General features: G+C 53.7%; 2 protein-coding genes, 1 long non-coding RNA gene and 1 pseudogene across 4 annotated transcripts; 2 read left to right on the top strand and 2 right to left on the bottom strand.

Moving 5' to 3' along the window:
- The first annotated feature begins 312 nt into the window (after nt 1-312).
- LOC112443862 (peroxisomal ATPase PEX6-like) lies at nt 313-5,167 on the top strand (annotated as a pseudogene). Its single transcript, XR_009492653.1, has 12 exons — nt 313-566; nt 1,176-1,383; nt 1,954-2,139; nt 2,329-2,408; nt 2,551-2,682; nt 2,763-2,968; nt 3,105-3,166; nt 3,370-3,476; nt 3,771-3,887; nt 4,004-4,081; nt 4,230-4,369; nt 4,542-5,167. The product of XR_009492653.1 is annotated as a peroxisomal ATPase PEX6-like (transcript).
- Nucleotides 5,168-5,262: 95 nt separating this feature from the next.
- On the bottom strand, nt 5,263-8,695 carry GNMT (glycine N-methyltransferase). Its single transcript, NM_001206116.1, has 6 exons — nt 8,478-8,695; nt 6,952-7,079; nt 6,199-6,315; nt 5,926-6,068; nt 5,699-5,820; nt 5,263-5,611 (listed from the first exon to the last, which is right to left on the bottom strand). Exons 1-6 carry the CDS (start codon nt 8,681-8,683, stop codon nt 5,440-5,442), a joined length of 888 nt encoding a protein of 295 aa, NP_001193045.1. The 5' UTR covers nt 8,684-8,695; the 3' UTR covers nt 5,263-5,439.
- An 8,038-nt stretch (nt 8,696-16,733) lies between these two features.
- CNPY3 (canopy FGF signaling regulator 3) lies at nt 16,734-25,119 on the bottom strand. Its single transcript, NM_001075439.2, has 6 exons — nt 24,916-25,119; nt 21,319-21,442; nt 20,414-20,510; nt 18,049-18,171; nt 17,699-17,816; nt 16,734-17,399 (listed from the first exon to the last, which is right to left on the bottom strand). Exons 1-6 carry the CDS (start codon nt 25,082-25,084, stop codon nt 17,182-17,184), a joined length of 849 nt encoding a protein of 282 aa, NP_001068907.1. The 5' UTR covers nt 25,085-25,119; the 3' UTR covers nt 16,734-17,181.
- An 82-nt stretch (nt 25,120-25,201) lies between these two features.
- On the top strand, nt 25,202-26,469 carry LOC104969653 (uncharacterized). The gene is made up of 2 exons (XR_814798.4): nt 25,202-25,485; nt 25,615-26,469. It is a non-coding gene; the product is annotated as an uncharacterized lncRNA (long non-coding RNA).
- The last annotated feature ends 425 nt before the right edge of the window (nt 26,470-26,894 follow it).

The following is a 26,894-nucleotide window of genomic DNA, read 5'->3' as shown; positions in this document are numbered from 1 at the left end:
CCAGGCTTCTTTTTGGGAGTAACCTCTGCCCTCCTCTGTCAGCTGTGGAGGGAGACTCTCCCCAGGGTCATTTGTCTCTGAGGCTGCCCTTCCCTTGGAGAGCCCACTAGTCATCCCGATTTTCACCACCTGGGCCCTGAAAGACAAGGTCCTCATACCGCTGGCCCATGTGTAGCCACAGACCCCTTCCTAATTCCCTCCATACAATCCAGACCAGACAGAACAGCCAAGGTTTCACTGATGACAAAAAGACGTTAGTCCCCTGGATATGCCCCAGGCCCCTGCCAGAATTCCACTGATGGTATGGGAAATATGGCCTCACCAAGTGGTGACGGCCCTGGCGGGGAGGGGTGCATCAAGGAGAGTGTCTGCTTTCTGGATCTGAGGGGCCTGTGTCACTGGGGACTCCCTTCTGGGCAAGATAGAGGAAGCAAATGTCTGTTCTCTGGTTGCAGGGGTGCCCTGCTGACAGGGACTGGCAGTGTCCTTCTACGGGGCCCCCGGGCAGTGGGAAGACCACCGCAGTCGCCGCAGCCTGCAGCCGCCTTGGGCTCCACTTATTGAAGGTGAGGGTCCCTGGAGAGTAGACCCCAACTCCATCTCCTCTGCAGCCCAGATTCTCCCTCTCCTCTCTGACCACAGGGCCCACTGGGCCAGTGGATCAGGCATAGTCCCGTGATGCTGAGCTACCGAGAGATGCTCTCAAGAAGGAGCACACTCCAGGACTTCCTTGGTGGTCCAGTGGTTACGAATCTGTCTGCCAATGAAGGGACACAGGTTTGATCCCCGATCCAGGAAGATCCCACGTGCTGCAGAGCAACTAAGCCCGTGCACCACAACCACCTAAACCCACGTGCCCTAGAGCCCGTGCCAAGAGAAGCCACCGCAATGAGTAGCCCCCACTCACTGCAAAGAAAGCCCATGCACAGCAAGGAAGGTCCAGTGCAGCCAAAAATAAAATTAATTAAAAAGAGGATACTGCCAAGGTTTTGGTGGGCAGTCCAGGGAATGTGGTTAGGGAAAAGAAGAGTTAGGGCTTGGCCAGTGTTGCCTTCCTCCCCCATCCCCACCCTCCAAAAAGATGGCTTGCCCCTTCTGAGCCCTCCCCCCTTCTCCTGCCCTGGTCGTGCCTGCCCCTTCCCTTACTCACAGGCCCATCGGGACCCCCTCCCCAGGTGCCCTGCTCCAGCCTCTGTGCAGACAGTAGCGGCGCTGTGGAGACAAAGCTGCAGGCTGCTTTCTCCCGGGCCCGGCGCTGCCGGCCTGTGGTTCTTTTGCTGACAGCTGTGGACCTGCTGGGCGGGACCGTGATGGACTGGGTGAGGACGCCCGGGTGGTGGCCACGCTGCGGCACCTCCTCCTGGATGAAGACCCACTCGCCAGGTAGCATCCAGCACTGAGCGGGGAAAGTAGTGGGGCCAGCCTTCTCTCCCCGACCCTGTCAGTGGCTTTCAGACATCCCACCTGGCTACTCTCCAGGCAGCCCTGCCTGAGCTGAGGAGGTGGGCGTGCCCACAGGGAGGAGGGTGCGACCCTGCTGTTTCTTTTTGTGCTTAGTCACTCAGTCGTGTCCAACTCTGCGACCCATAGACTGTAGCCCACCAGGCTTCTCTGTCTATGGGATTTCCCAGGCAGAATACTGGAATGGGTTGCCGTTCCCTTCTCCAGGGGATCTTCTCAACCCAGGGATTGCGCCCGGGTCTCTTGCATTGTAGGCAGATTCTTAACTGACTGAGCCATGGGCTGTTTCTTGGGGAATGCTAAAGCATGGCCTCTGCCCTCATTGAGCTCCCTGTGTGTGGGGGGATGCCCCATTCTGGGAAGCTTTGGGGCTCCCATCTCCCTCTCTCATCCCTGCCCTGGCAGCCACCCTCCTGCACCAGCCTCAAGATGAGGCTGCACTCAGAGGCTGCTGGCCACCTTCCCGCCCTCAGTACCACTCCCTGTCCACAGCTGCCCTCCCCTGATGGTCGTGGCCACGACCAGCCGGGCCCAGGACCTGCCTGCAGATGTGCAGACAGCATTTCCTCACGAGCTGGAGGTGCCTGTGCTGGCAGAGGCGCAGCGGCTCAGCGTCCTCCGGGCTCTCAACTGCCCACCTCCCCCTGGGCCAAGAGGTGAACCTGGCGCAGCTGGCGCGCGTTGTGCGGTGAGTGCCCCGTCAGGGCGCCGGCCTCCTCACACGCTCTGGTGGGAGGCAGTCAGTGAGGGTGGAGAACCCGAGGCCTCAGTGCTGGGCCCGTGCACCAGCCAGGGGACTGCCCCTCCCTCCCCGCACGGGGGCTGCCTGCTGTGCCTGCTCACACATCGTCTCCTGTGCTTCCCCAGGGCTTTGTGGTGGGGGGATCCTCTTCGCCCTTTTGACCCACAGCAGCCGGGCAGCCTGCACCAGGGATCAAGAACTCAGGGTGAGGAAGCTGGCCTGGGAGGGGCAAGAGGCAGTCTGGGTGGGCAGGAGCCTGGAGAGGAAGGGAGGAAGGTGAGGGCCCCAGTGGGAAGGAGGCTTTCAGGGCTGGTCCTCCACAGGCCTCCCTGGGTTTCTCTTTGCAGCTGGGCCGGCGGCTTGAGTGAGGAGGATGAGGGGGAGCTGTGTGCAGCGGCTTCCCTCTCCTGGCTGAGGACTTTGGGCAGGCACTGGAGCAGCTGCAGGCCGCTCACTCGCAAGCCATCGGAGCCCCCAGGGTAGACTCTCGAGGCCCATGGGGGTGGGACCCGAGCTCCCTCCACCAGCCGGTGCCAGCCACACCCTTCCCGCCTCCTAGATCCCCTCGGTGTCCTGGCACGACGTGGGTGGGCTGCAGGAGGTGAAGAAGGAGATTCTGGAGACGATTCAGCTTCCTCTGGAGCACCCTGAGCTGCTCAGCCTGGGCCTGAGGCGCTCCGGCCTTCTGCTCCACGGGCCCCCTGGCACGGGCAAGACCCTCCTGGCCAAGGCAGTGGCCACGGAGTGCAGCCTCACCTTCCTCAGGTGGTGACTGGGCCCAGCCAGGAGGGCAGGTGGACTGGGGCTGTGGCTGGCTGGGCAGCAGAAGCGGGTGGCCAGGAGGTCAGTTGTGTGTTTCTGCATCTTAAGGAGTCTCACCCTCTCCTATCACCTCCCTCAGCGTGAAAGGGCCCGAGCTCATCAACATGTACGTGGGCCAAAGCGAGGAGAATGTACGGGAAGGTGAGTGAGTGGGGGCGGAGGGAGAGCCCTCAGGCTGCTGGCCGTCGCCTCTAGTCTTCCTCTCCAGGTCAGGTTCCTGCCTGGAGGGGCCTTTACCTGAAGTGCTAGTGATCAGCTGCCAACCTGGGTTGCCCTCCCCATCTCCTGATATCTAACCCCCACCCAACCGGGCTTCTCCGTCCTATGGGCCCCTCTCTCCTCAGTGTTTGCGCGGGCCAGGGCCGCAGCTCCTGCATCATCTTCTTTGATGAACTGACTCCTTGGCCCCAAACCGGGGGCGAAGTGGAGACTCTGGAGGTGTGATGGACAGGTGGGGGTCTGAGCCAGGATTCTGGGGTCCAAGACGGAGGGGTATGAGACAGGTTGTACCAGTCTTGGCCGCCCAAAGGGTTCCTGCCCTTCTGGTTCTGCGATCCCGTAGCAGAAGCTAAAAGGGGCCGTGGAATTGGGTGTGAGGCTTTGAGGAGACGGGAGCCAGGGTGGGAGGGTCCACAGGGCATGACCAGCCAGGGGCCCTGTGGAGACAGCCTGCAGAGGCACCCCGTGGAGGTGAGAGGGTGAGGATGCACCGCGCACGCTCTCGTTTCCACTCCCTCCTTCGCAGGGTGGTGTCTCAGCTCCTGGCTGAGCTGGATGGGCTTCACAGCACCCAGGATGTGTTTGTGATCGGAGCCACCAACAGACCAGACCTGCTGGACCCTGCCCTCCTGCGGCCCGGCAGGTGTGTGCCCCATCCCTCTCACCTCCACCAGGCCCCTCTGGACTTGCCCCTTGAACCCTATCTGTGCCTCTCCACCCTCATGCTGGGCTCCTTGACACCCACCTATCTCCCTAAAGGTTTGACAAGCTGGTGTTTGTGGGAGTGAATGAGGACCGCGCCTCCCAGCTCCGTGTTCTGAGCGCCATCACACGCAAGTACGCCCCATTAGAGGGAGGGTCCCCCAGGGGCTTGGGCCTTGGGATGGTTGGGAGATGAGTGCCAAGTCCACAATAAGCTGGTCAGGGATGCCTTCCAGTGGAGTCAGGGAAGCTAGTAAGACTCTTTCCTGTGTACCTACAACAGGTTCAGGCTGGAGCCCTCTGTGAGCCTGGTGGACGTCCTAGACCACTGCCCGCCCCAGCTGACGGGCGCGGACCTCTACTCCCTGTGCTCCGACGCCATGACGGCTGCCCTCAAACGCCGAGTTCGGGACCTGGAGGAAGGTGCGCCGCTCCCCAGGCCCAGAGGTCCACCAGAAACTAGTGGGCACCAGGCCTGGTTCTGGATTTCAGAGGAGGGTCTCTTGACCCCCTGGGAGACTCTAGGCAAGAAGGTGCCTACCCGGGGCGCTCCCCTGCTCAGGCAGAGACCACAGCCTCCTCTTGTCACCCCTAGGCCTGGAGCCCGGGAGCTCGGCCTGCTGCTCACCATGGAGGACCTGCTGCAGGCCGCGGCCCGGCTGCAGCCCTCGGTCAGCGAGCAGGAGTTGCTCCGGTACAAGCGCATCCAACGCAAGTTTGCCGCCTGCTAGGAGCCCCCTGCAGCCTGGGACCTGCCCACAGGGGCTCACGGAGATCTGGGAGACCAAAAGCCAACGCCCGCCCACCTGAATGCTGCCTACCTCCGGGCAACCCCCTGGTGCTAAGTGCCATCAGGAGCCCCAGGAGAGCTCAGGACACATCCTCTTTGGACCTGACTGCCTTCCAGGCCGTCTCCAACCCTCAGGCCCCTCTGCTCAGGAGGAGCGGTCTGGTCTGAGGTAAGCCCCTGTGGGAAGCGTGGAAGTCACTCAGTTGTGTCCGACTCTTTGCGACCCCATGGACTGTAGCCTGCGGGGCTTCTCTGTCCATGGAATTCTCCAGGTAAGAATACTGGAGTGGGTAGCCGTTCCTTTCTCCAGGGGATCTTCCCAACCCAGGTATCAAAACCCAAATCTCCCGCATTGTAGGCGGATTCTTCACCATCTGAGCCACCAGGGAAGCCCCATGTGGGTCTGAAAATAAAGTGTATGCTGCCCCCTGCTGGAGTTGCGGTCGGTGTGGGGACGAGCAAGGCTGTGGAGGCGCAACCCCCGAGAGCCTCATCCTTCTGACATGAACACAAGGGGAACAGGACCTGAAAAGGCACAGACTGTATTGTTCAGCCTTCTGTCCTCCTGAGCGCAGCGGAAGTCTGCCCCTCCCCACACCCCCAGGATCCGCACTGTAGGGGCCGCACTGTGGAGCCACCGGTCCCCTCCTCCCCAGACGGAGCCTGGCAGCGCCGGGGCAGAGGGTGGGAGCCGAGGCCTCGCTCAGGCCGTCTTCTTGAGCACGTGGATGAAATAGCAGGGAACGTAGGCCTGGCCCGGCTTGTAAGGTTTGAAGTCACCCAGGACGGTGTGCTGGCACTTGCCCCCAAAGGCTGTTCGAAGCAACTCCGTAAAGGATGCCAGGCAGTGAGGGTAGTAGGAGAGCCGGAACTTACTGCAACAGAGCCCCGGACCCGCCGTGAGGACTGGTGGTCTTGGCACCCACCCCACCCCACCCCCCGCCACCTCGCCAAGTCAGTACCTCAAGCCAGGAGAGCCGCTCTGGCCAGTCCCCGGCACCTGCAGCGTGTAATCCAGGGTCACCATGTGGGCCTTGTTGTTCACGGTCAGCACTGACGTCGTGACGTCCTTGGTCAGGTCACTCTGCAGGCAGTGTTGCCAGCTGTGTCAACCTCTGCAACTACCGTGAGGCCAGGACCCTGGGACCACACCTCCCGCCCTGGGCCTGCCCTCCCCAGGGGGCCCCACCTTATAGTAGATGTTTTTTCCTGGGGGTGCACACCCCGTGCGGAGGATGTGGTCGTAGTTGCGATGATCAATGACCAGCACGCCCCCCGACCGCACCATGCTTGCGATGTTCCTCAGGGCCAGCCGGTGCTCACTCTGGTCTCCTGAACCAGGTGGGGACAGAGAGGCTGCGTCTGCTCAGGGCCCCCAGCGCCAGTCTCCCTCCTGTCTTTCTACTCTGGAAAGGGTATAGTTCAAAGCAGGTTCCACTCCCCAGGCTACACCCTCTCTCACCTTTGCAGTCTGGCAAGTGGGCAAAACTGTTTCCAAGGCAGATGACAGCATCGAAGCCACCCCCTGGTGGTTGGGGCACATCTTTGTCCAGAGTCATCCAGTTAGCTTCTTCAATGACTGGGGGCCAGGGAGGGGAAGTGGGATCAGGGTGGCACCCACCTCCACCAAGGGCAGTCCTGCCTCAGTTTCCCCTTCAAGACACACAAAGGGACTCCCCATCCAGTCAGAGAAGGGGATCATTATGGACGTGGAGGGTGAAGGGAACGAGGGGCCCAGAGAGGAGGAAACCATGGTTGGGAAGGAGGGCTCTGTGCTTATGGGTTTTTATTTGGGGGGACAGGACACTGCCCACGGTCCAGGACAAGCCCACTGTCCAAGAGGGGCTTCCCTGGTGGCTCAGTTGGTAAGAAAATCTGCCAGCAATGTGGGAGACCTGGGTTCCATCCCAGGGTTGGGAAGATCCCCTGGAGAAGGGAATGGCTACCCACTCCAGTATTCTGGCCTGGAGAATTCCATGGACTATATAGTCCATGGGGTCGCAAACAGTCGAACACGAACTGAGCGACTTTCACAGGACACTATAAAAATAATTAAAACTAGCCGCTCATTCTCAGTTCCTCATTCTGGTGTGTAAGCCTCCCTTTTCAGGGAAATGACAGTGATTTCCTCCTTTGAGGAAAACAGCTCCCCACCACAATTGATAAAGGAGCCCAGGGTACAGAGAACTGAGGGCACCTGTCCAGACCCACGTACCCCACTTGTCAAAGGCAGGGTCGTGCCTCCGGTTCCAGCGCTCCTTGAGAGCATACTTCAGCATCTTGTCACTGGCATCCACGCTTGTCACGTTGAAGCCCTCTTCCACCAGCATGATGGAGTCCACCCTGGGCAGGACCAGGAATGACAGTCAGAGAGGGGCAGTCAGGGAGGCCTAGAGAGGCAAAGAGGAGGCCCTGCGCTGAACACTCCTGTCTCCTCCACTCTTCAGAGTCCACCCCTGTTTCCTGTCCCCAGGCTCTCTCCGCTAACCTCAAGTGACCTGGCACCAAGTCAGGTATTGTACCAATGGGCATTAATCCTTATGGCAATCCAGGGACTTCCCTGGTGATTCAGTGGCTAAGACTGCAGTCCCAATGCAGGGGGCCCAGGTTGGATCCCTGGTAGGGAAACTAAGATCCCACATACTGCAGCAAGAGAAGTCTGTGCCCCAAAATGAAGACTCGGTACAGCAAAAATAAGTAATTAAAACTCACAGCAATCCAGTAAGGTAGGTTGTGTTATCCCTATTTGAGAGGTGGGGCAAACTGAAGCTCCTGCAAGTTAAGTAACTTGAGCACAGGAGATAGTGTAGCATAGTGGATTTTTTGCTTTTTGTTTTTGGCAGTCCTGTGAGGCTCGCAGGATCTCAGTTCTCCCACCAGCTATTGAACCCCGGGGCCCTGGGCAGTGAAACCTCAGAATCCTAACCACTAAGCCACCAGGGAACTGCCAGATGGTGGTTCAGAGCACAAGCCAGACCTTAACCAACCTGGGTCCACATCTTCGTTCCACCTTTACCTCTCTGAGGCCAAATTTCTGCAACCATAAATAGCTATCACTACTCTTGTAGCTCAGTCGGTAAAGAATCTGCCTGCAGTGCAGGAGACCCGGGTTCAGGCCCGGGGTTGGGAAGATCCCCTGGAGAAGGAAATGGCAACCCACTCCAGTATCCTTGGCCTGGAAAATCTCATGGACAGAGGAGCCTGGTGGGCTGCAGTCCATGGGGTCGCAAAGAGTCGGGCACGACTGAGCAACGAATACACATACACACAAACACACTTATGAGGTTTTGAAAGGATTTTAAAAACTGATGTGTCAGAAATACCTGGCACAAGGCTTTGGCAGAGGCACATCACGATGAACAAGTGTTAAGTGTGAACGCTGCCGCTGGAGCGGGATTCGACCTTATGTGAGGCTAGCCCCAAAACCCGGTCCTTGGGCCGCCGCCCTGGCGAGCCCGCCCTCCCCATCCGCTGTGCCCACACCCTCGCTCTCATCCTGGGTCTCCTCGGCCCCGTTCTGCCTGGGCAAACACACATTCCCCGCCCTGGCGTCGCGCCCCAGCCTCGGCTCCCGGGTCGGCGGAGGAGGCTGCCCCGACGTGCCCGCCTGTGATCCTGCAGCCCGGCTGCCCGAGCCAAGCCTACCCCATCCGCTCGGTGCCCCGGGTTCCCGCTCACCCGGGCCTCCTGCCCGCCCCCGCTCGCGCTCACTGCGGTCCCCGGGGCCCCGCCCGGGCTCACCCGGTGCCGCAGGCCACGTCGAGCACCCGCTGGCAGCCGTGCTGGCGCAGCAGCGCGAGCAGCCAGGCCTTGTACTCCGCGGTGCGGCTGCTGGTGTCCCCGATGTAGAGCTGCCACACGCGCGCCGCCTCTCCGTCCGCGTACTGGTCCGGGAGCCCTTCAGCCGCCACCCCCAGGGAGCGGGTCCGGTACACGCTGTCCACCATCCTGCGACGCGCCTGGCCCTGCCGCCGCGGCCACCGGCTCCGGCTCCGCATTTATAATGCGGCCCCTGCCAGAGCGCCGGCCGCCCCACCTGCCCAATGGCAGGTGAGCGCACGGACACGCCCCTGCCGGGCTCCCGGCCCGGGGGCGCCGGGAGGGCGCGGCCTGGCAATCCTGGACGAGCCCTACCCGCCTGCCTGAAGATCCGGCCCTCCGGACCATCCCTCGGCGGGAAAGGACCCTCCCAAGGCCCCAGGTCGCTGGAGGGCCGGGGAAGCGGGGCAGGAGAAGGGCAGCAGTGAGAAGGCCCGCTCCACCCCCGCCCCAGGCTGGAAAGAAACTTGAGTCCGCAGAGATGAGCGCCCAGGGCTGAACCGTTCGTTGCAGGGGGGGAAAGGTATTAGCATATCTAAAGAAGGACGGTCCAGCTGAAGGAGGGCCTAGTCAGCTAGGGAAGGAAGGAAGGGGGATAATGCTGGCTCGGCCATTCAAGTCCAGGAGCGGTTCTGGCTCAATTCCACCCAGCTGGGGCCAGATGCTCCTCTATCCTGTAGGTGAGGCATCAAGCCTTTTCTAAATGCCTCAGATGCAGTTTGGTTCAAATTCCTCTCCAATCACGCGCCCTTCTAAAGACCCAACTACTTTCCACGGAGGTGCCCACAGAGTGGGAAGTCCAGGGTCAGGGCTGGGCGTGTCCAGTGCTCTTGCTATCACATTGTTCATTATCATTTCATAAATTGGTCTTTTGCCTTGATTAGTGTACATCCACCCTTCCTTCCCAAAGCAGAAGGTCTCTTCCTGGGACAAGACCCTGCACGGAGATGGATGGTGCCCAGAAAAATGATGCTACCCAGGGAACCCCAAGACACCAAGAACAGCCTTCCCTACCTGTCTTTGTCTTCTGGCTTCAGAAAGAGCCAGGGTGGGGCTTCTAACCCTAGAGATTAAGAATCCACCTTGCAATGCAAGGGACACTGGTTCAATCTCTGATCTGGGAAGACCCCACAATGCCTCAGGGCAACTAAGCCCCTGGGCCATGTTGTAGCTACCTGTTCCGCATTCTGGGAAACAAACTCACTCAGAAGGACAATGCAGATAGTAGAATGCAGTTTATTACACCAGCGAGGCCAAGGCAGAATCTCCTCTTAGCCAAGGACCCCGACCAGTTTTTGTGAAAACCTTATATACCCTAAGCGTACGTGCCCAAACCCACCTCCCCAAAATTCCCTGAAACTAGTCTGAACAAAGGAAAAAGAAAGATACAATCAAAGTTAACCCATGATTCATAAGCCTTAAGCCTAGGTAGTTAACAGTGGACAATTATCAATAGGCTTGTGGTCATACCCCAATAAGCATACTAGAATGTATGATTCTGTTCTGTTACACAGATAATTTGGGTATTCTTTTAGGCGATGGAGAGCCCTGGGGGTCCTCCTTCTGGGGGCCTGGTTTTTCAGTTGGTACGTCATTTCCATAGATACTGGGCATATAGCTCAAAGTCCACAGTCCGGCCCAAGATGGAGTCCTGCTTTCAAGATAGAGCCTGTTCTGTTTCCTCCTTCAGCCATAACTACTGAGCCCACTTACCTAGAGCCTGTGCTCCGCAGTAAGGGAGGCTGCCACAATGAGAAGCTCACACACCACAACTAGAGAGCAGCCAACACACAGCAATACGGAATTTAGAACAAAGGATCCTCCACTCCCCTCCCACTTTTACCATCTATAGAATCCTGGAGCTGGAGGAACCCCAAAGATATGTAATCATTCTTATCTTTCAATAGAAAATATTAGCTCACAAAGGACCTCAAATGGGCCTGCCCACCCGCAGGTAGTGGAATCTTGTGCTCACACCATGCTACAGATGGATCTTTGGCCACATGCTTAGAAAGACATTGTACTGGGGAGTTTATAATAGGATTTTTTAAAAAATAATATGAATGCTGATAGTAAATTTGGATTTTTAAAAAATATAGAGTTTCTTTTTTATTAAAAATTATAGCTTCTAAATATACTTTTCATTTCAAAGATAAGATTTTTGTTCTGAAGTTAGTAATTATTTGATTTCTTTCTCATTCAGAGGCATTAAAAAAAAAGTCAAGATCAGAGTACATATAAAATTTCATGGACCTTTTTTCTTTCTTTTTACTTTTAACTGTCAAAACATACTTTCTTCTCTTGACCATAAATTACTTGGCCTCGAGCATCATTTCTGGCTACACTGAGAGGATGTGCTATGACTTGTTTAATCACTCCCCATGTTATGAACATTTAAAATGCGCCCATAATTTTTCAAAAGAGTGAACATGTAGATGGTTATGATGGAACCATTTTCCAAATGGAATTTTTCTATTAATTGATACTGTCACCCAAAATAAATGTTTGTTTCAACGCTTCTCTACATGAAGATATTACTCATGGATATCTCACTGGGTAGAAAATTGTATCTAATTGTTGTAATCTTCTTTAATTACTACCAAAATGTACCACGTAATTGCAGTCCTTCATTGCTAAATTATTTGTCCATGTTCTCTGCCCACCGAAATATATCAAAACTGCCTTTTATTTTACTTGGTTAGTCACTGTAAATTTTAGATAACCCAAATCTGAGGCCCTGGGCCGAGGAAGGGAAAGTCATAATATAAATCAATTTATAGTTTGACTCGGCTGAAAATAAGAATGGGATTCTCCAGGCAAGAATACTGGAGTGTGTTGCCATTTCCTCCTCCAGAGATCTTCCTAACCCAGGGATCAAACCTGCGCCTCTTGAGGCTCCTGCATTGACAGGTGAATTCTTTACCGCTGAGCCACCTGGGAATCCTCCCCAAATGTATATGTTTAGAAAGAGATTCTAGGTTGGGAATATGGCTGCAATGGAACAAACTCTATGACTATACCTATTTAAGGACACATTAAAATCTTAAGATTGGAATTATATACAGTAACTACAAATGGAAGACATTCTGGATGTCTTTGTTTTGATTCAGAACAGGTAGAAATTCATTGTTCAATGGAGTGATGCCAATTTCCAAACTCTAGTTCAAGCTGCTGAAAAAAAATCTTCTCTGCTGACTACCCAGATTGACCACTGTGATGCCCACATGAAGTCTGCTAATGGATTTTTATCACAGTGGATCCTTTCTTAGCCTTTTCAACATATGATGTACGACTCAATCTGCTTTAATAAAGTCCCATCAAGTAAGTGTAAAATTGGTCCCTATATGGGTGGGTGGTAGCACTAATTGGTGGTGGCTACATTACTATTACACTCTTTGGAAGGACTGATGCTAAAGCTGAAGCTCCAATACTTTGGCCACCTCATGTGAAGAGTTGACTCATTGGAAAAGACTCTGATGCTGGGAGGGATTGAGGGCAGGAGGAGAAGGGGACGACAGAGGATGAGATGGCTGGATGGCATCACCGACTCGATGCACATGAGTTTGGGTGAACTCCAGGAGTTGGTGATGGACAGGGAGGCCTGGTGTGCTGCGATTCATGGGGTCGCAAAGAGTTGGACTTGACTGAGTGACTGAACTAACTGAACTAACTGAACTAACTAACATTACTATTAAGCTTAGTGCATCTATGAGTATTTCATCAATGTGCTAACCTCCAGCAAAATCTCTTGTGAATATATTGACCTCACTGATCTGGGTTTTTTATTATTATTATTTGCTTGTTTGTTTTGTTGTTTAGTTTTTTGCAGCTTGTGGGACCTCAGTTCCCCAACCAGGGATTGAACCTGGGCCCTAGGCAGTGACAGCTCAGAGTCCTAACTATGGACCACCGGGGAATTCACTGAGCTGTTCTCTCATGTAAAAATGACACACCATTTGAGCCCTGGTAACACACTGCTCACTGAAACAGGTGACTTGGCACATGCTGTCACATATTGATGAAAGGAATGATAAAATACCAAGACCACTTTGGCCAGCAATTCTAACAAAATAACACCTGGGGACTTCTCTGGTGGCCCAGTGGTTGAGAATCTGCCTGCCAATTCATGGGATATGGGTTCGATCCCTGGTCCAGGAATAGTCCACATACTGCTGGGCAACTAAGCCAGTGAGCCACAACTATTGAAACCTACACACCTTAGAGCCCACACTCTGAAACGAGAAACCACCACAGTGAGAAGCCTGAGCCCTGCAACTAGAGAAAGCCCGCATGCAGCAACGAAGACCCAATGCAGCCAAAAACAAATAAATAAATTTAAAAACTAACACCTGACTTTTGAGTGTCTTGCTTTGTTTGTTTGTTTTTCGGACAGAGAACCTTTTCTACTTTAGAAGAGTGATGATGTTAGGAGATGTTACCACCCCTGGAGCTGGTAATGCAGCCGGTCAACTTCTCCCATCTCCAGGTGTCCCTACATCTCCCAGTAGAAAATCACAACCGTTTTAGTGGAAGTTTAATAGGTGGAGAATACACTTTTAAAGAAAGAATGAGTAAAATTGGATTCCTTTTAAAGAAATTGTAAGAAGTCAGCCCTTAAAGGCAGCAGTAAGGGTCAAGCTGCCTTTAAAAAAAAATAATATTTATTTATTTTTGGCTGCACTGTGTCTTCGTTGCTGGCTTTTCTCCAATTGCAGTGCAGGGGGTTCTCACTGCGGTGGTTTCTCTTGTCCTGGAGCACTGACTCTAGGGGACTCAGGCTTCAGCAGTTATATTACGAGGGCTCAGTAGTTGCGGCTCCTGAGCTCTAGAGCACAGGCTCAATAGCTGTGGTGCACAGGCTTAGTTGCTCCACAGCATGTGGGATCTTCCCAGATTAGGAATCAACCTGTCTCCCCTGTATATGCAGGGGGATTCTTTACCACTGAGCCACCAGGGAAGCCCCCAAGCTGCCTTTAAGCTATACACACAACTGTTAATTTTGAACAGGGAAAAAGACTTGAAGGTTAATTCAAGTCTTTTAACTGCATGTCCAGCTTTAAACTCTGAAGACATAAATAGACTACTGGACAGCACCTGGTCTTCGGCCTGCCTTCTGGAGAGCCAGGTAAGGGGAAGAGGGTGGACGAGCCAACCAGCTGTGGCTGCAAAGCTCTATGTCAGAGGCTGAGCCACAGGACGCTGAAGCCATTCTTTCTGGGTTCACAACCTGGTTGGCTCACTTCCTAAATGTGCCGTCTGGGCAAGTTATTTGACCTTTCTGTGCTCCACTCATTCATCAGATATTTAGATACTCTGGGAATTCCCCAGTGGTCTAGTGGTTAGGACTCTGAGCTTTCACTGCCAAGGGCTTGGGTTCAATCCCTCATGGAGGAACTAAGATCCCATGAGCCCTGCAGTGTGGCAGGGAGCTGGGGGGAAGCAGCTACCCTGTGCCAGGGGCTGTATTAATCACTGGGGATCAAGCAGTGAACAAAGTAGACCAAAATCCCTTTTCTTTTTGTAGAATGTGTGGGGTTGGTGGTAATAGTGTTTTGTGATCTTCATGCTGGTTGATTTTGGTATTCAGTTCATAAAAACTCATTGAACTGTACATTTATGATATACGTACTTTGTGTATTTTATTATTCAATAATGTGTTTAAAACTTCATGGCCTTGTGTAGATCACAGCTGTATTAAATCAGTTAATTATGTAAAAGCATGTAGAGCGGTGCTTGCCACGATAATATGCATTCAAAAAACAGTGGCTACTATATTATTATTGTTCCAGTGAAATTCCTCAATAGCACAAACCAGGCCATCAGGGGATGGTCAAGAGGGATTCTGCTGGCTCTGCCGCTAGGATTAGTACACAGAGTCCTTCTTTAAACCAGTTAGGCATGGACTGTGCATCTGTCAGGAAAAAAAATGTGCTTTTCTTTCAGGATCAAAGCATAAGAAGAGAATTTTGTTTGTACTTGTGAACTAAAGTGATTTAGGGCTGCTCTGACGTGTGGACAAGCTGTGAACTGCACGGTTTCCGCATTTAAGGGGTTTTCAGTCAAACTCCAAGCCTCAGGGGCTTGTCTATCATTTTCTGGCAGGAATTCTGGCGGTCAAGTGTCTTAACTCTAACAAAACTTTTTATTAAAACAACTGTCTGACAGAGGGGAGTCAAAGGTATGAAAAGCACCGCTAAGGTGCAAAAACATGTTGCAGGGAACCACCACCCAGGGACTTGGAAATAGAGGAGCCTGCCTCCTAGGAGCTGTGCCTTCAAACAGATACACAGGGGCCCTGATGCAGCCACTTCCGAGCCTGCAGAGCCCCAACCCCTGAGACTTGACTGTCGCTGCACTTGAACAAACTGGACTTGTGGCTAGTCCATTAGCCTTTGAGGTTCTGGATGATGAAAGTCTTCAACAGAGACACATCCTCTCTGAGGTGCTGACAATTCACGTTTCTGAGGACAAGACTTCCTTCCAGTGTGGCTTCATTGAGGTCCCAGCCCCTCTCAACACAACATCCAAATTTCTCCCGGTGAAGTGGGTTCCAGCTGACCTCCTCCTAAGAGCCAGGCCGACTCCTAGATCCCCAGACTGGCAAGTCTGAGCAGCACCCAGACATCTGTCTGGCTGACAAGCATCCAAGTGACTCGGGTCCACGTGAGGGTACAAGACACCATTCTGATTGGGTTTCTACTAAGGGGACTGAGATCAGGTTCACTTGAGCTTAGCCAGACCTCTCACCTTATGGAGAGAAGGGGTGTGGGAAAGCGGGAGGCTGTAGTCAAGCTCAGAAAGGCTGGTATGTGTGGTGGGGAGAGGGAAAGGAAAACCTGGGAAGTGGATCCTGCTCTTTCCTAGGCTGGGCCAGGGAGAAGCTGCCTGCTAGAGTGGGTGGGTGGGTGGAGAGCTAGAGTGTGCAACATGCCTGGCCTTGTGGGGACCAGGGGGTGGGGTGCAGGGTGCAGGGTGCGGGTGAGGGCGCTCATCCTCCAGCAGCCGCAGGTCAAAGAGCAGAGCAGTCACCATGCTGCCCTCCCTCCGGTCCGGGCCTAGGCCTGGGACTGGGCTCCTAGTCTTTGTCTCAACCTATTCACAGGACAACGAAGCTCTGGGGACAGAATTAAGCCAAGCACTGAAGAGCTGTGGAACAGTGACAGGAAGGGCGAGTCAGAGACTGGCCACCAAACTGTCTACAGGGGGCCGCAAATGGTTCCCTAGCCCTGAGTTCCAATGCCTGACCCCTCCCCAGTCATCTCCTACACTCAAAACAGAGTCCAGGCTGGGCCCAGAGTCTCAAATGGCTTCTCGGCCCACAGCCCCTCCAACGTGGGGATAGTCTCCGCACTGCAGTCAGTGAGGGGGGCATTAGGCCACAAAGAACCATCCTCTGGGGGCCTGCTCCAAGCTTTGTGACTCAGGGCAGCAGCAGCTTCCAGTCTGCTCCACTCTCTGTGGCCTGGCTGTCCCCAGCCCTTGGGAGGGGAACCCAGAGCATTTTTGCCAGAAGCTGGAGTCTGGGGCACCCGTAGGGTTAAAGCACGGACTACCCGCAGCCGTCACCACTACCGCTTCTGACGCCACCACCGATCTCTGCCCTCAGGACAGCCCGGGAGGTGCCTCCCACCCCTTCTCCTCAGAGGCCAGCCTTGCTGTTCGTCCCCTGCTCCCAGAGAACACGGTGTAACCAGTGTTGTTGGGGGCTTGGCTGTCCTCCCCTGTGGGTTCCTGGCACAAGAGCTAGGGAATGCAGAGTGGTCAGGTGTGGTCATCAGGGAACAAGGGTCAAGATCAAGAGGCCAGAAGCCAAGAGGCAGGACGTGGAGAGGGGGGGCTGGGGCTGGTGGGGTCACCGTGCACACTTTACACAACCAACGGGAAGGCCTTGCGGGGGGAGAGGGGAGGCGGGAGGCCGGGAAGGAGTGAGGACGGCTCTCCTGGCCTGAGCAGCTCAGGGAAACCACAGGCAGCTGAGGGGCAGGGCCGGAGCTCTATGCCCACCCCATACCCAAGGCCCAGCCCTCACCCCAGGGCCCTCCCTGCACCTGCTTTCCCCACAGCAGGCAGGTTTACAGGAACAGCCTCCCATCCTCAGCCCCCAAGGCGGGAGCAGGGGGGCAGGAAAGAGTGAGGGGGGGCTCCGGCCCCTCTGAGGAGCTGAAGGGGACTCAGAAATATGAATGAAAAAGGCCGAAAGGTTTTTACTCTGTGAGCCCCAGGGGAGGGCCGGGCAGAGCACAAGGTGTCCACAGGAAGAGGGGGTGCGGGGAGGAGGAGCTGGTGCTGGAGGAGAGAGGGGGTGGGGGGCTCTGGAGCCCCAGTCCCGGGTCCAGCTCAACACCTGCCCACCGGAGTTCACACTGGAGTCCTGGGCAGTCCTGAGATCGTGGGGCCCGCCTGAAGTCTGGGTCAGGATAGGAACGCTGGGCAGAGGGAAAAGGCCAGCCCGGGCTGCCCGAAGCTGATCCAAGTTCTCCCAGGGCTGGAGTTTCCACGGCAGGAGGCGGCACTGGCCAGGCAGGCACCGCTGAGGCCCTGCGCTGCTCCATCTGTGGAAGCCGGGGGCCCAGACCCTTGGGCTCCCAGCTCAGGCTCTCAGTCAGCAAGAGCCACTGGGTTAGGCTCAGAGCTCGTCAGGGGGGCTGTGTGTGAGCGGGGAAGCCTTCTGGATGCCCTCGTCCTCCTCGGGGCTGGGGTCTCCGTCGAGGTCGCCCAGCTCCTTCCTCTGTTTGCTGCTGCCACCGCCCAAGCCCTTGGCCCGGCCGCTCTTCTTCTTGGATTTCTTGCCTCCCAGGGCGGCTGTGTCCCCCTTCTTGCCAGACCACTGTTCTGCCAGGCAGCCTGCAGGGAGGAGGAGACACACCCTCAACAGGCTGGCTGCCTGGCTGAGTGAGGAGCTCGGACTGCAGAGCCACTGGGGGCGGTGATGCGATCTGGCCCCAGCTCTACTTCGCTGGGGTCCCCCCGGCCCGTCTGGGGGGCATCTGAGGCACCAGGCCCTGACCCCGCCCTGTACCATCCAGCACCCTGAGGATGGAGGCTCCAACGCCGCCATTTCTTATTTCTTTTGCATCCTCTCCTCACCCGCCTCCCCTGAGGGGGGAGCATGGAGGGCCCAGCCCTGCTGCCCTGGGACTCACTGGCGTCCTTGCCCTTCAGCACGTGGTTGGCGCAGAGGAACTGAGTCAGGTCCTCCTCCTGGTGGTTCCTGTACCAGTCCTCGATCACCTCCTCGAACTCCTCCACCAAGACGTCGCACTGTTAACCGCAAGGCCTCACGTCGGCAACGCCCGGGCCTGGCCTCTCCCGGGGGAGCCGGGCGAGCCTGAGCCTCGTCTCGCCACCCACCGGGCTGGTGGCTGTGACTCCCCCAAGGAGGCCGTAGCCAGAGGCGGGGTGAGACGGCTTGACCACAGTCCCCAGGCTCCCGGTGGCCCTCGTCAACTGAGGACCTGCCCTCACTGAGCCCGGGCGGCGGCGGGGCCCCTACCTGCTTCTTGAGGTCGGCCACCTCTGCCGAGGTCTCGTTCCACAGCTCGTAGGGGATGTCCATCACCACCTTGACCCCTTTGTGCACCAGGTTGTGCAGCGTCTCAAAGGTCTCTGACATGCCCTGGAAGACACGATGGGATGTGAGAGGCAGAGACCCTTCCCCTCCCTGCCCTGCTCCTCTCCCGGTGCGGCTGGAGACCCAGGGACCCCGCTAAGGTCAGGACCCTCTCCGGCTTCTCACGCTCATCCTCACCTTCCCCTCCCCTCTTTGTGGCCTGCGTCCCACAACCCCTCCACACACACAGCCTGTCCTGCCTCCCCACACCTCCTCCTTTCGGAAAGGTTGCTCTCGGGGCCCTTTGAGCAAATACTCCTTTCCAGGATAATAAACTGGTCCCGTCTCTTTCCCCTCACTGTGGCCTCCCCCGTGTCCAGCCCACTCCCTACTTCTGGTTCTTCCCACAACTTGTACCTTTCCTTGCTGGGAAGAAGCACAGCCGAGGCAGGGAAGACTCTTGGTTCTGTACGAAATTATTTCTGCCCGCCACCTAGGTCTTCTCCACAGAGACAACACACTACCTGTTTCTTCTGTCTCCCAGAGACCACGCAAGTGGACACGAGCCACTACGCACACAAAAATAGCCTCTCCTCCACCCCCGCACAAGCAGCTGTATGTATGTATCATATACACCATTCTGCACTGTGCGTTTTTTTACTTAATAATATCCTTTGGAGAGGGCTTCCCAGGTGGCTCAGTGGTAAAGAATCTGCCTGCCAATGCAGGAAACTCAGGTTCCATCCCTGGGTCAGGAAGATCCCCTGGAGAAGGAAATGGCTACCCACTCCACTATTCTTGCCTGGGAAATCTCATGGACAGAGAAGCCTGGAGGGCTATAGTCCATAGGGTCGCAAAAGAGTTGGACGTAACTTAGCGACTAAACAACTATACTCTGGAGGTGATTTTAGTTCAACTCATAAAGAACTACCTCATTCTTCATTGTACAGTTTGCCTAAGAGTCCACTGAATGGCCAATTTACTTAACCACTCCCCTACTAGTGAATGGTCAGGCTGCTTCTAATTTTTTCGCTATAGAAAGTAAAATTAAACATTGTTACGTTAAACATGGGTTTATTACCAAGTACAATGTTAATACAAATTATAAAGATAAAACCTAGGACTTTTGTGGCTTAGAAGTATTTCTCTAGGTTTCCCAAGGGTTTCTGAAGGATCTCCTTTTCTAGAAGGGTACTTAGGTGGAGAAATGTGGGAGACAGCTCTTCTACCAGGCATAGAAGATGCAGAGATAAAGAAACATGGGCCCTTATAGGAGTGACAGGAGACACATGAGCCTCCAGACCCTTCACAACCCCCTCTGGATCCTTTTGGAAAGACACATGGCAACAGGTATACGGGGAGGGGTATGGAGATAGGTGGGTAGGATGACATCTTATCAATGTCCAGGAGTCCTGGCATCATTCAGCCACAGAAGAGAGTTTATTGTCAGTTTATTGTCAAGCCACTCCCTGGAATTGTGTGGCTGGTAGATTCTGTGTATGAGAGTGGTGAGCTCACACAGGTGTATTGACTTCTGAGCCACTGCATCCGTGTGACACAGTCTTCAAGCAGAATGTGTGAGATGGGGCAAGAGCAAAGGAAGAGGAAAGGGAAGACATCCAGTTTTTGATGGGACTTTAAAACCCTGGGCCAGGGCAAGACTGCTGTTGTACGGATCTGTTTTCCCATCACACATCTCATTTTGGATCAGAACTTAAACTGATTCACTTTATTTTTTCACACATTCATGCACCTTTCTTTTGTGGATAGAAAAATAAATAGCACAAGGGGAAATTTTAAAAAAAGGAAACATGGGCCTTGCTGCAAGGAAGCTCATTCTCCAGTGAAAGAAGCATTCATGTACATGGTGAGTGCAATAAATGTCATAAAGGCATCATGATGGAGGTCCAGGTAGGGCCCCATGGGCCCAGAGAAGGGATACGGCAGCCATCACCCCCTCCCCAAGAGTTTTCTGACATCTCCTCTAAACTCCCACAGTTCTGCGCATCCTGAGTTCTCCCTGCACAAAGTGCTCTGACCCCAAGGGGGCTGCCACCCGGGAGCGTTTCTGTCCTAGGCTGAGGCAGGACCCCAGGGGGCAGGCCCAGACATCAGGAATGTGCCCACCTGCACTGAAAAGTCAGGCCGCTCAGGACGGGAGGAATGCAGATGGCAATGGATAAAGAACAGGGAGCTGCCGAGGAGGGAAGCTCCCAGGGCATGATCTTCTGATGGCACCCAGACCAGGAGACACACTGAGACCCGAAGCCCGGCCCCAGTGGGGAGGAAGGGCATATACAAAGCCAACCTTAGCAAATCGGTTGCTGCCGGTCCTCTCCTTGTGCAGGCTGTAGTCCAGGAGCCGCTTGCAAATGGTCTCCGTGACTTCAATTAACCTTAAGTCCCTGCCGAGACAGCAGCACAAGACAGTCCCTGCCTGAGCTCCCCTCCTCGACCCTGCGGGTTAGGGGTCCAACCCTCCAACCCCAGCACCTGCACGGCTCACCAACGGGAAGGCAGAGCTGGGAGGGAGATAGGTCATCAGGGGGGCTCTGAAATGCTGGAACACAGACCAGAGAGACACAATTGTAACAGCTCTATGGGAAGAAAGTTGTTGTTGTTGTTTTTTAAATATAAAGTTAAATGATTAGCTAGATTAAAAAAAATAAAGCAAAATGTATGGATATTTGATGTCGAGATAGTGTTTCATTTTGAAAGGATGATCATAGTTGATGGAAACGCTTTTTGGTTTGTTTTCAATATTTATACCTGGCAAGGTATAAAAGTTGGTAAGCCTGTTTTTTTCTGGCTGCCCTGAGCAGCTTGCAGGATCTTAGTTCCCTGACCAGGGATTGAACCTGGGCCATGGCAATGAAAAATGTCCAGCCCTAACCACTGGACCACCAGGGAATTTCCCAGCAATCCTATATTTTTAAAGACTGATCCATAAATTCCAATCACTGGGAATCACTGGTGAGGTCCAATAGTCTTGCTTTTACAGATGAAGGATGTGAAGCCCAGGGGCACTTGGGGATTTCGGAAGGCCATACAATCAGTTCAGGGTAGAATCAGTGGGCAAACCTGGGTCTCAGTTAGAGCTGCCTCCTTTTTGTGGGTCTGCCTAGTGGGGAGGGAGAAGGGAACTTCACGACGCTGATGCCTCAAGGAACAAAGCAGGGCAGGCTGGTGCCCCTCTCCCTCCCCTCTACTTACGACTTTGTATACTTGACACCTGAGGCCTTCCGGTCCAGGATGCCATAGCCTGTGTCGATCACCTCCTTGGTCTTGCCAGTTTCCTCAAAGGCTGACTTCAGCTCCACAGCAACATATTTACACACTGGGGAAAGAAGACACAGCACCACCGACTGAGTGCATCTGAGTTTTTGCTGGGAGCCGGCTCCCAGCAAAAGAGACCCAAGGGGACGCCTCCGCAGGACTGGGTTGAGTTGATGCTTGGGGCAGAGAAAGGAGTCAGCACCAGACCAGCAGTAGAGTTCAGTGGGTGAAAGTAGGCTCCAAGACCCACTGCCCCCTGTCCTCTCTGGGCCCTCATTCTACTGTCTCCATTTCTCCCAGCTCCTTCCTGTCCCCTACCCCGACAATCATTCATGTCACTGAAAAGAATTTCAAACATACAGAAAAGCTGAAAGAGTACAATGAATAACCATACACCTTACATCACAGTCAAGAGTTGTTAGTAAAAAAGAAGAAAAATAAATTAAAAAAGAAAGAAAAAAGAACAAAAAGAGCTGTTAGTTAAAAAAAAAACCAAAAAACACAACAGTGATTTACCACTATTTCCAATTTATAATATAAAGCAATGTGATAATAATAGATGTCAACAATATACGCACTGTTTTTGCTAAACCATTTTGAAAATAAGCTACAAGACATCATGATCTTTGCTCCTAAACAAGTCATCGAGCACTTCCTAAGAACAAGGACCTTCCCCTACTAATCATAAAACCACCACCATGCTTGGAAGATTTAACAACAATTCCTATCTCATCTAATACTCAGTCCATGTTCAAATTCCCCAATTGTTCCCAAGATGTTTTTTATGGCTATTTCATTTCTTGATTTCATATGTTATTTCAACACCAGTTCTCTATTCCTACCAAGTTAATTTGCTCCATTTCCCCCTACAGGCCTGTTTCTACTGTTTTTGTACATTTATTTTCTCATTTCCTCTTATTCTTCTTCAAATAGTTATTAAGCAACTCCTACGTGTCAGGCACTGCCTGGGGATACAGAGAGGAAAACAAGGTCCCTCCCTCCCAGATACTCAGTCTAATGGAGCAGAAAGAAGTGTAAACAAATAATTACCACTGCATAAGGACTGCTACTACTGTATGTGTGCAGTGCTTGGGGCCTTAGGAAAGTGTGTGATGCCCTCTAGGGCTTCAGGGCTTGTCTGTCCTTTCTCTCCACCTCATCTTAAAAGCCTGCTCCCCCAGGAAGCCCTTCTGGATGAGTCCCACCTGCTCTTGATTTCATCCTGAGACACTGTAGGACCCATGCTCTCACCAAGGGCCTTGATCATCTCATGTGACTCTCCAATTAGACTACAAGGGCACTCAAAGAGAGGATCGTGGGCTGAATTTCTTCCTTATTCCTCTATTTTGGGACTTGGTATGTGCTGGATACTTGATAAATACTGCCCGGAGAGACTGTGCTTGTGATAGAGCAGCTTCTGATGCCTCTGAATGGAATATGATCTGCAGGCTAAATGTCAACAGCATTGTTTTAATAACAACAGCAGAGTTGGATAGAAAACCAATTTACCACCAAAACAAACAAATCCCCTGCAGGCCTGCTTGGTGAACTTTTATAACATATGCATTAATAGATGGCTTGGAGAACTTGGAACACATTAAGATTCCAAAATGTCAGCCACTGATCTCAGAGTCCAGGATGAACTGAGGGTGTCTCGCCTCCCTGGCTCTCCATCCAGGGCCACCGAGGCTCCCACCCTCTTCGGTCCTGTACTCTGTATGAGCTTATCATTTTTCTGACTCCTGTGCTCCCCCCTCCCAGGTGCTCACTATGTAGTATGCCAAGCCCAGGGGGTTGGAACCCATCAATCCATTTCTCTTATATCCATCAAATACAACCTTGCTTCTCAACTCCCCCAAACCTTACCTCTTCAAGACCCCCTCTGGGGATCCCACCCAGAACCAGACTTGGAGGAGAACCAGAGGAGGCTCATGGCATAGACCCTAGATCCCCGTGAACATCCACCCACTTCTTTCTGGGCAGGTTCTCTTTTCTCTGTGCCAAGGCCTCTTCTACTCAGGCTACTAAGCCAGAGGCAGGCTTTGTGGGCCAGACAGTCAGCACGTAATAACTAAGGTGTCACAGTGATAATAAAAGTAAATATACACTTAGGTTAAGCCATCCCATGACTGAAAATCTCTTCTCTTTTATTCTTTATCAATTACCTACAAAATCAGGTTGGATTAGAATGATCTAAAGATTTTTGCCAGCTCTAGGCTTTTATGAGTCTCCTATGGAAAAGAAGTGTGTGCTTCTTAGGCTGTGAGAACAATAAGAGAAACCATAAGGGCTCTTTGGCATCAGAATAAGATAGAAAATGAGAAGGGGAAGTAAAATCCCCAAAGGATCTTAGCTGTGGCCAGAAGAGTGAAAGGAAGGCATTAGAACCCTGTGACTGTCTGTTCAAGAGAGTGAGGGCGAAAGTACAGGCTAGAACCCATACTGGAAGGCTGACCAGTGAGGTCAGCTCATCTCTGAAGCAACTCACCTTTAATCTCTCAAATGAAAGGATTACGCCTCCCAAACCACCCACACTTCCCAGTGCTCAGGAAATATCTGGCTGGCTACAGGCTTTGAATTAGGATGCAACCGGTTTATAGCCAGCTTTCAGGGGTGAGGGGCTGGGGTTAGAGAGGTGAGAACGTAGGAGTGTGTGTAAAAGTCTGAGGACAAAACTGAGAAATGGAGATGAGGGAAAAAAAGGTAGGGCCTTGGCTGGTGTGTGTGCTGGCATGCTTCTCTCTCCTTCTCTGTCTCCCTCCCTATCTCTGTTTCTCTCACACACACACAAGTGCCACACTTCCACCTCTCTGTCTTTGGGATTCACTGTGTTCCCATATCCCTAAAATCTCCCTCTCTCACCAAGTTCCCCCAGGTTCTATTTTTCTCCTAAAGTGACCCCTTAGGTCTCAGACCCTCTTCCTTCCTCCACACACTCCCACAGCACCCCAGCTTCACCCACGTTCACTCATGCCTGTATGTGAACAGCTACCTAGACAAGGTCCCTTGCCCTGGAGGAGCTCACGGCTAATGGAGGAGACGGCCGGTGACACACAGCCGGTTGTGGTCAGGGCACAAGGGGAGCGTCTCAAGTTCTTTCCCCAAGACGGGTCATGTGAATCTTTTCAGTTCCTCAAATTTGTCCTTTGCCTGTAGGTCTCTGTATCTGTGACTTCGCTTCTCTTCACTCGACTAACTCCTAACCACTCAGGGCTTCCAGGAGGAAGCCTTTCCCCGCATTTGGGGGTCTAGATTTAGATGCTCCTCACCCAGCCCCCAAAGCCCGGCGCCTCCTCTCTCGTGGCATCTACCACCCCCATTGTAACTGCTTGTTTTCAGCGATTTCTGAGCTCCAGGTGCACCGAGACCCGATCTCTCGGCCGCCCCTGCGTTCCCAGCGTCCAACACAGTGCCAGGCACAGAGTAGGTTCCAGGAAAGGAGACCCGCTCAGAGCCCGGGACGGTCCCTCCCCCAACCCTCTCTGCAAGCCCCGCCCCCCAGCAGGATACTCCCCACGGGCCCCGCCCCCTCACCTTCGCATTTGCTGGGCAATCGAACCCAGTCTGTGTCCTCGGCTCGGGCTTGCCTGGGGCCCAGCTCCGGGGCCGGCAGTAGCGGCAGCAGCAGCAGCAGCAGGGAAAGAAGCAGAAGACGGTGGGGCCTGGGTCGGGGCCCGGACGCGGGCTCAGGTAATGGCTCCATAGCCCAGCCGGACCCGACCCGAGCGGACCGGGGCTGTGCTTCCTCCGGCTGCGCGCGCTGGGCAGCTTCCCGGAGCCGCTTCCGGGACTGCACACGTGCCTCGGCGTAACCAGGGCAACGGCGACCCCCCCCCCCCCCCCGCAACACACCCGCTCCCCCTCCAGCTACCTCGGCCCGCCCCCAGAACGACGGAGGCCCGCGGACTCGGCAGCCAATGGGCTTTTCGGGGTTTGCCTTCTAGCGAATGGGAGGATGATCTTTTTTCGGCTTCGGCCAATGAGAGAACGGATGGTGTCCTCAGTGACCTATGGCAACATCTTTTCCCACCTCCTAACGGAGGCTCTGGGAGGGACTCGAGGACCAGGATTAGGGGAGAGGGAGCAACGCTCCGGTCCTGAAAGGTATGGGAGAGACAGTTTTCACTGCCTTCTCCGCCTTCTTGCACGCCATTTACCCTGGGATCATAGAGCAGCCAGCCCTATGTCTTATTATTATTATTATTGCTTTTGTTGTTACTGTCACTCGAGTAGGCGCTGTGGATGAGACTTGGACGATTCAGAGTCCCCTGCCTTCAAGCAGCTTTCTTTGTACCCAGTAACCCTAGGCTTCCCCGACAACTCAAACGGTGAAGAATCCGCCTGCAATGCAGGAGGCACAGGAGATACAGATTCGATCCCTGGGTGGGGAAGATACCCTTCAGGAGGAAATAGCAACCCACTCCACTACTCTTTCCTGCAGAATCCCTTGAACAGAGGGACCTGGCAGGCTAAACCCCATAGGGTCGCGGACGCAACTGAGTACGCACACACCTGTCGCATAAAACCCTAAGTTTATCCCGGTGGTAACTAGAATAAATCATTTCCTCTCTGAGCCTCAGTTTTTATCTGATGACAAAGTGATCCTCCTAGCTGCTGTTCAAGGCTTACTTGTTCCTGGGAAGCTCGAACAGCTTAATAGAATTAAAGCTTATCGAGAGGATTATAAAAAGTTCATGCATTAACTTTAATATTAGTGTGTGATTTCGGTTCCTTTTCTGGCCTATTATTTATATCTTTGGATTCTGAGCTCCCACAGACAGGGACTTGACTAATGAATGATTGATTCCCTGTCCACATCCCCAGCATCAGGGCTCTTGACACAAGGAGTTGCTCAGTGAAACTTCCTTATGCTGTGTCATCAGGGTGAGGACTCTCTGGGTTTTGAAGGATGGCTTCATTCTGCCCCTGAGCTCAGTGGTCTATGGACACACAAAGAGCAAGGCTGCTTCTCTGGGAGGTTGCCTGCAAATTCTGTTTTTTGCCCATAAATCCCTGTTTCCAGTGCCTCCTGTTTCCTTCCTGGAGGTTGGATATTTATGGTATTTTATAAAGACTTTAAAGGACTGATACTCAAGTCTATTGACTGGTCGTTTCCTGATCTTAGCTTCTTGCTCCCAACAATTCCGTGGCTGACAAGGCACTCTTGGATAGGCAGGAGCTGTGGTGTATAGAATTCCACAGTGGAGAGGATCATATCACCGTCCTGAGGTCCTCCATGCTCTCTAGGCTTCAGAAGACTTGGGGAGGCTCAAAGTCTGGCCAGGAGCCCTCCTGGGAAATGATGTTAAGCCAGCCACAGTGGGGATTCAGAGTCTGGGGCAGGGCAGGATTGGGGGAAGGCGGGCAAGATGGGGAGAAGCACTGAAGCTCAGGGAGGTTTGCTTCCAGAATAAACAAAAGATCCTCTGAGAGCACACTTACATAAATTAGTTTGATGGGAGCTCTGGGTTCAACATGTGGGCTGAGAGCTGGGAAGGGACAGTGGCTGTAGA

This window comes from Bos taurus, chromosome 23, assembly GCF_002263795.3.
Source record: "Bos taurus isolate L1 Dominette 01449 registration number 42190680 breed Hereford chromosome 23, ARS-UCD2.0, whole genome shotgun sequence".
Lineage (NCBI taxonomy): Eukaryota > Metazoa > Chordata > Mammalia > Artiodactyla > Bovidae > Bos > Bos taurus.
This window is presented reverse-complemented; position numbering and strand designations above follow the sequence as displayed.

What these genes read in the sequence shown, in the direction of transcription:
- GNMT (NM_001206116.1), bottom strand. Translation starts at nt 8,683, where the DNA reads ATGGTGGACAGCGTGTACCGGACCCGCTCCCTGGGGGTGGCGGCTGAA. An exon ending in GAAAAAACATCTACTATAAG is followed by an intron (nt 5,821 to 5,925) that starts GTGGGGCCCCCT and finishes CACTGCCTGCAG; the next exon opens with AGTGACCTGACCAAGGACGT. An exon ending in AGCGGCTCTCCTGGCTTGAG is followed by an intron (nt 5,612 to 5,698) that starts GTACTGACTTGG and finishes GCTCTGTTGCAG; the next exon opens with TAAGTTCCGGCTCTCCTACT.
- CNPY3 (NM_001075439.2), bottom strand. Translation starts at nt 25,084, where the DNA reads ATGGAGCCATTACCTGAGCCCGCGTCCGGGCCCCGACCCAGGCCCCAC. An exon ending in GGTGTCAAGTATACAAAGTC is followed by an intron (nt 20,511 to 21,318) that starts GTAAGTAGAGGG and finishes CTGTCTCGGCAG; the next exon opens with GGACTTAAGGTTAATTGAAG. An exon ending in GCTGAAGGGCAAGGACGCCA is followed by an intron (nt 17,400 to 17,698) that starts GTGAGTCCCAGG and finishes TCCTCCCTGCAG; the next exon opens with GCTGCCTGGCAGAACAGTGG.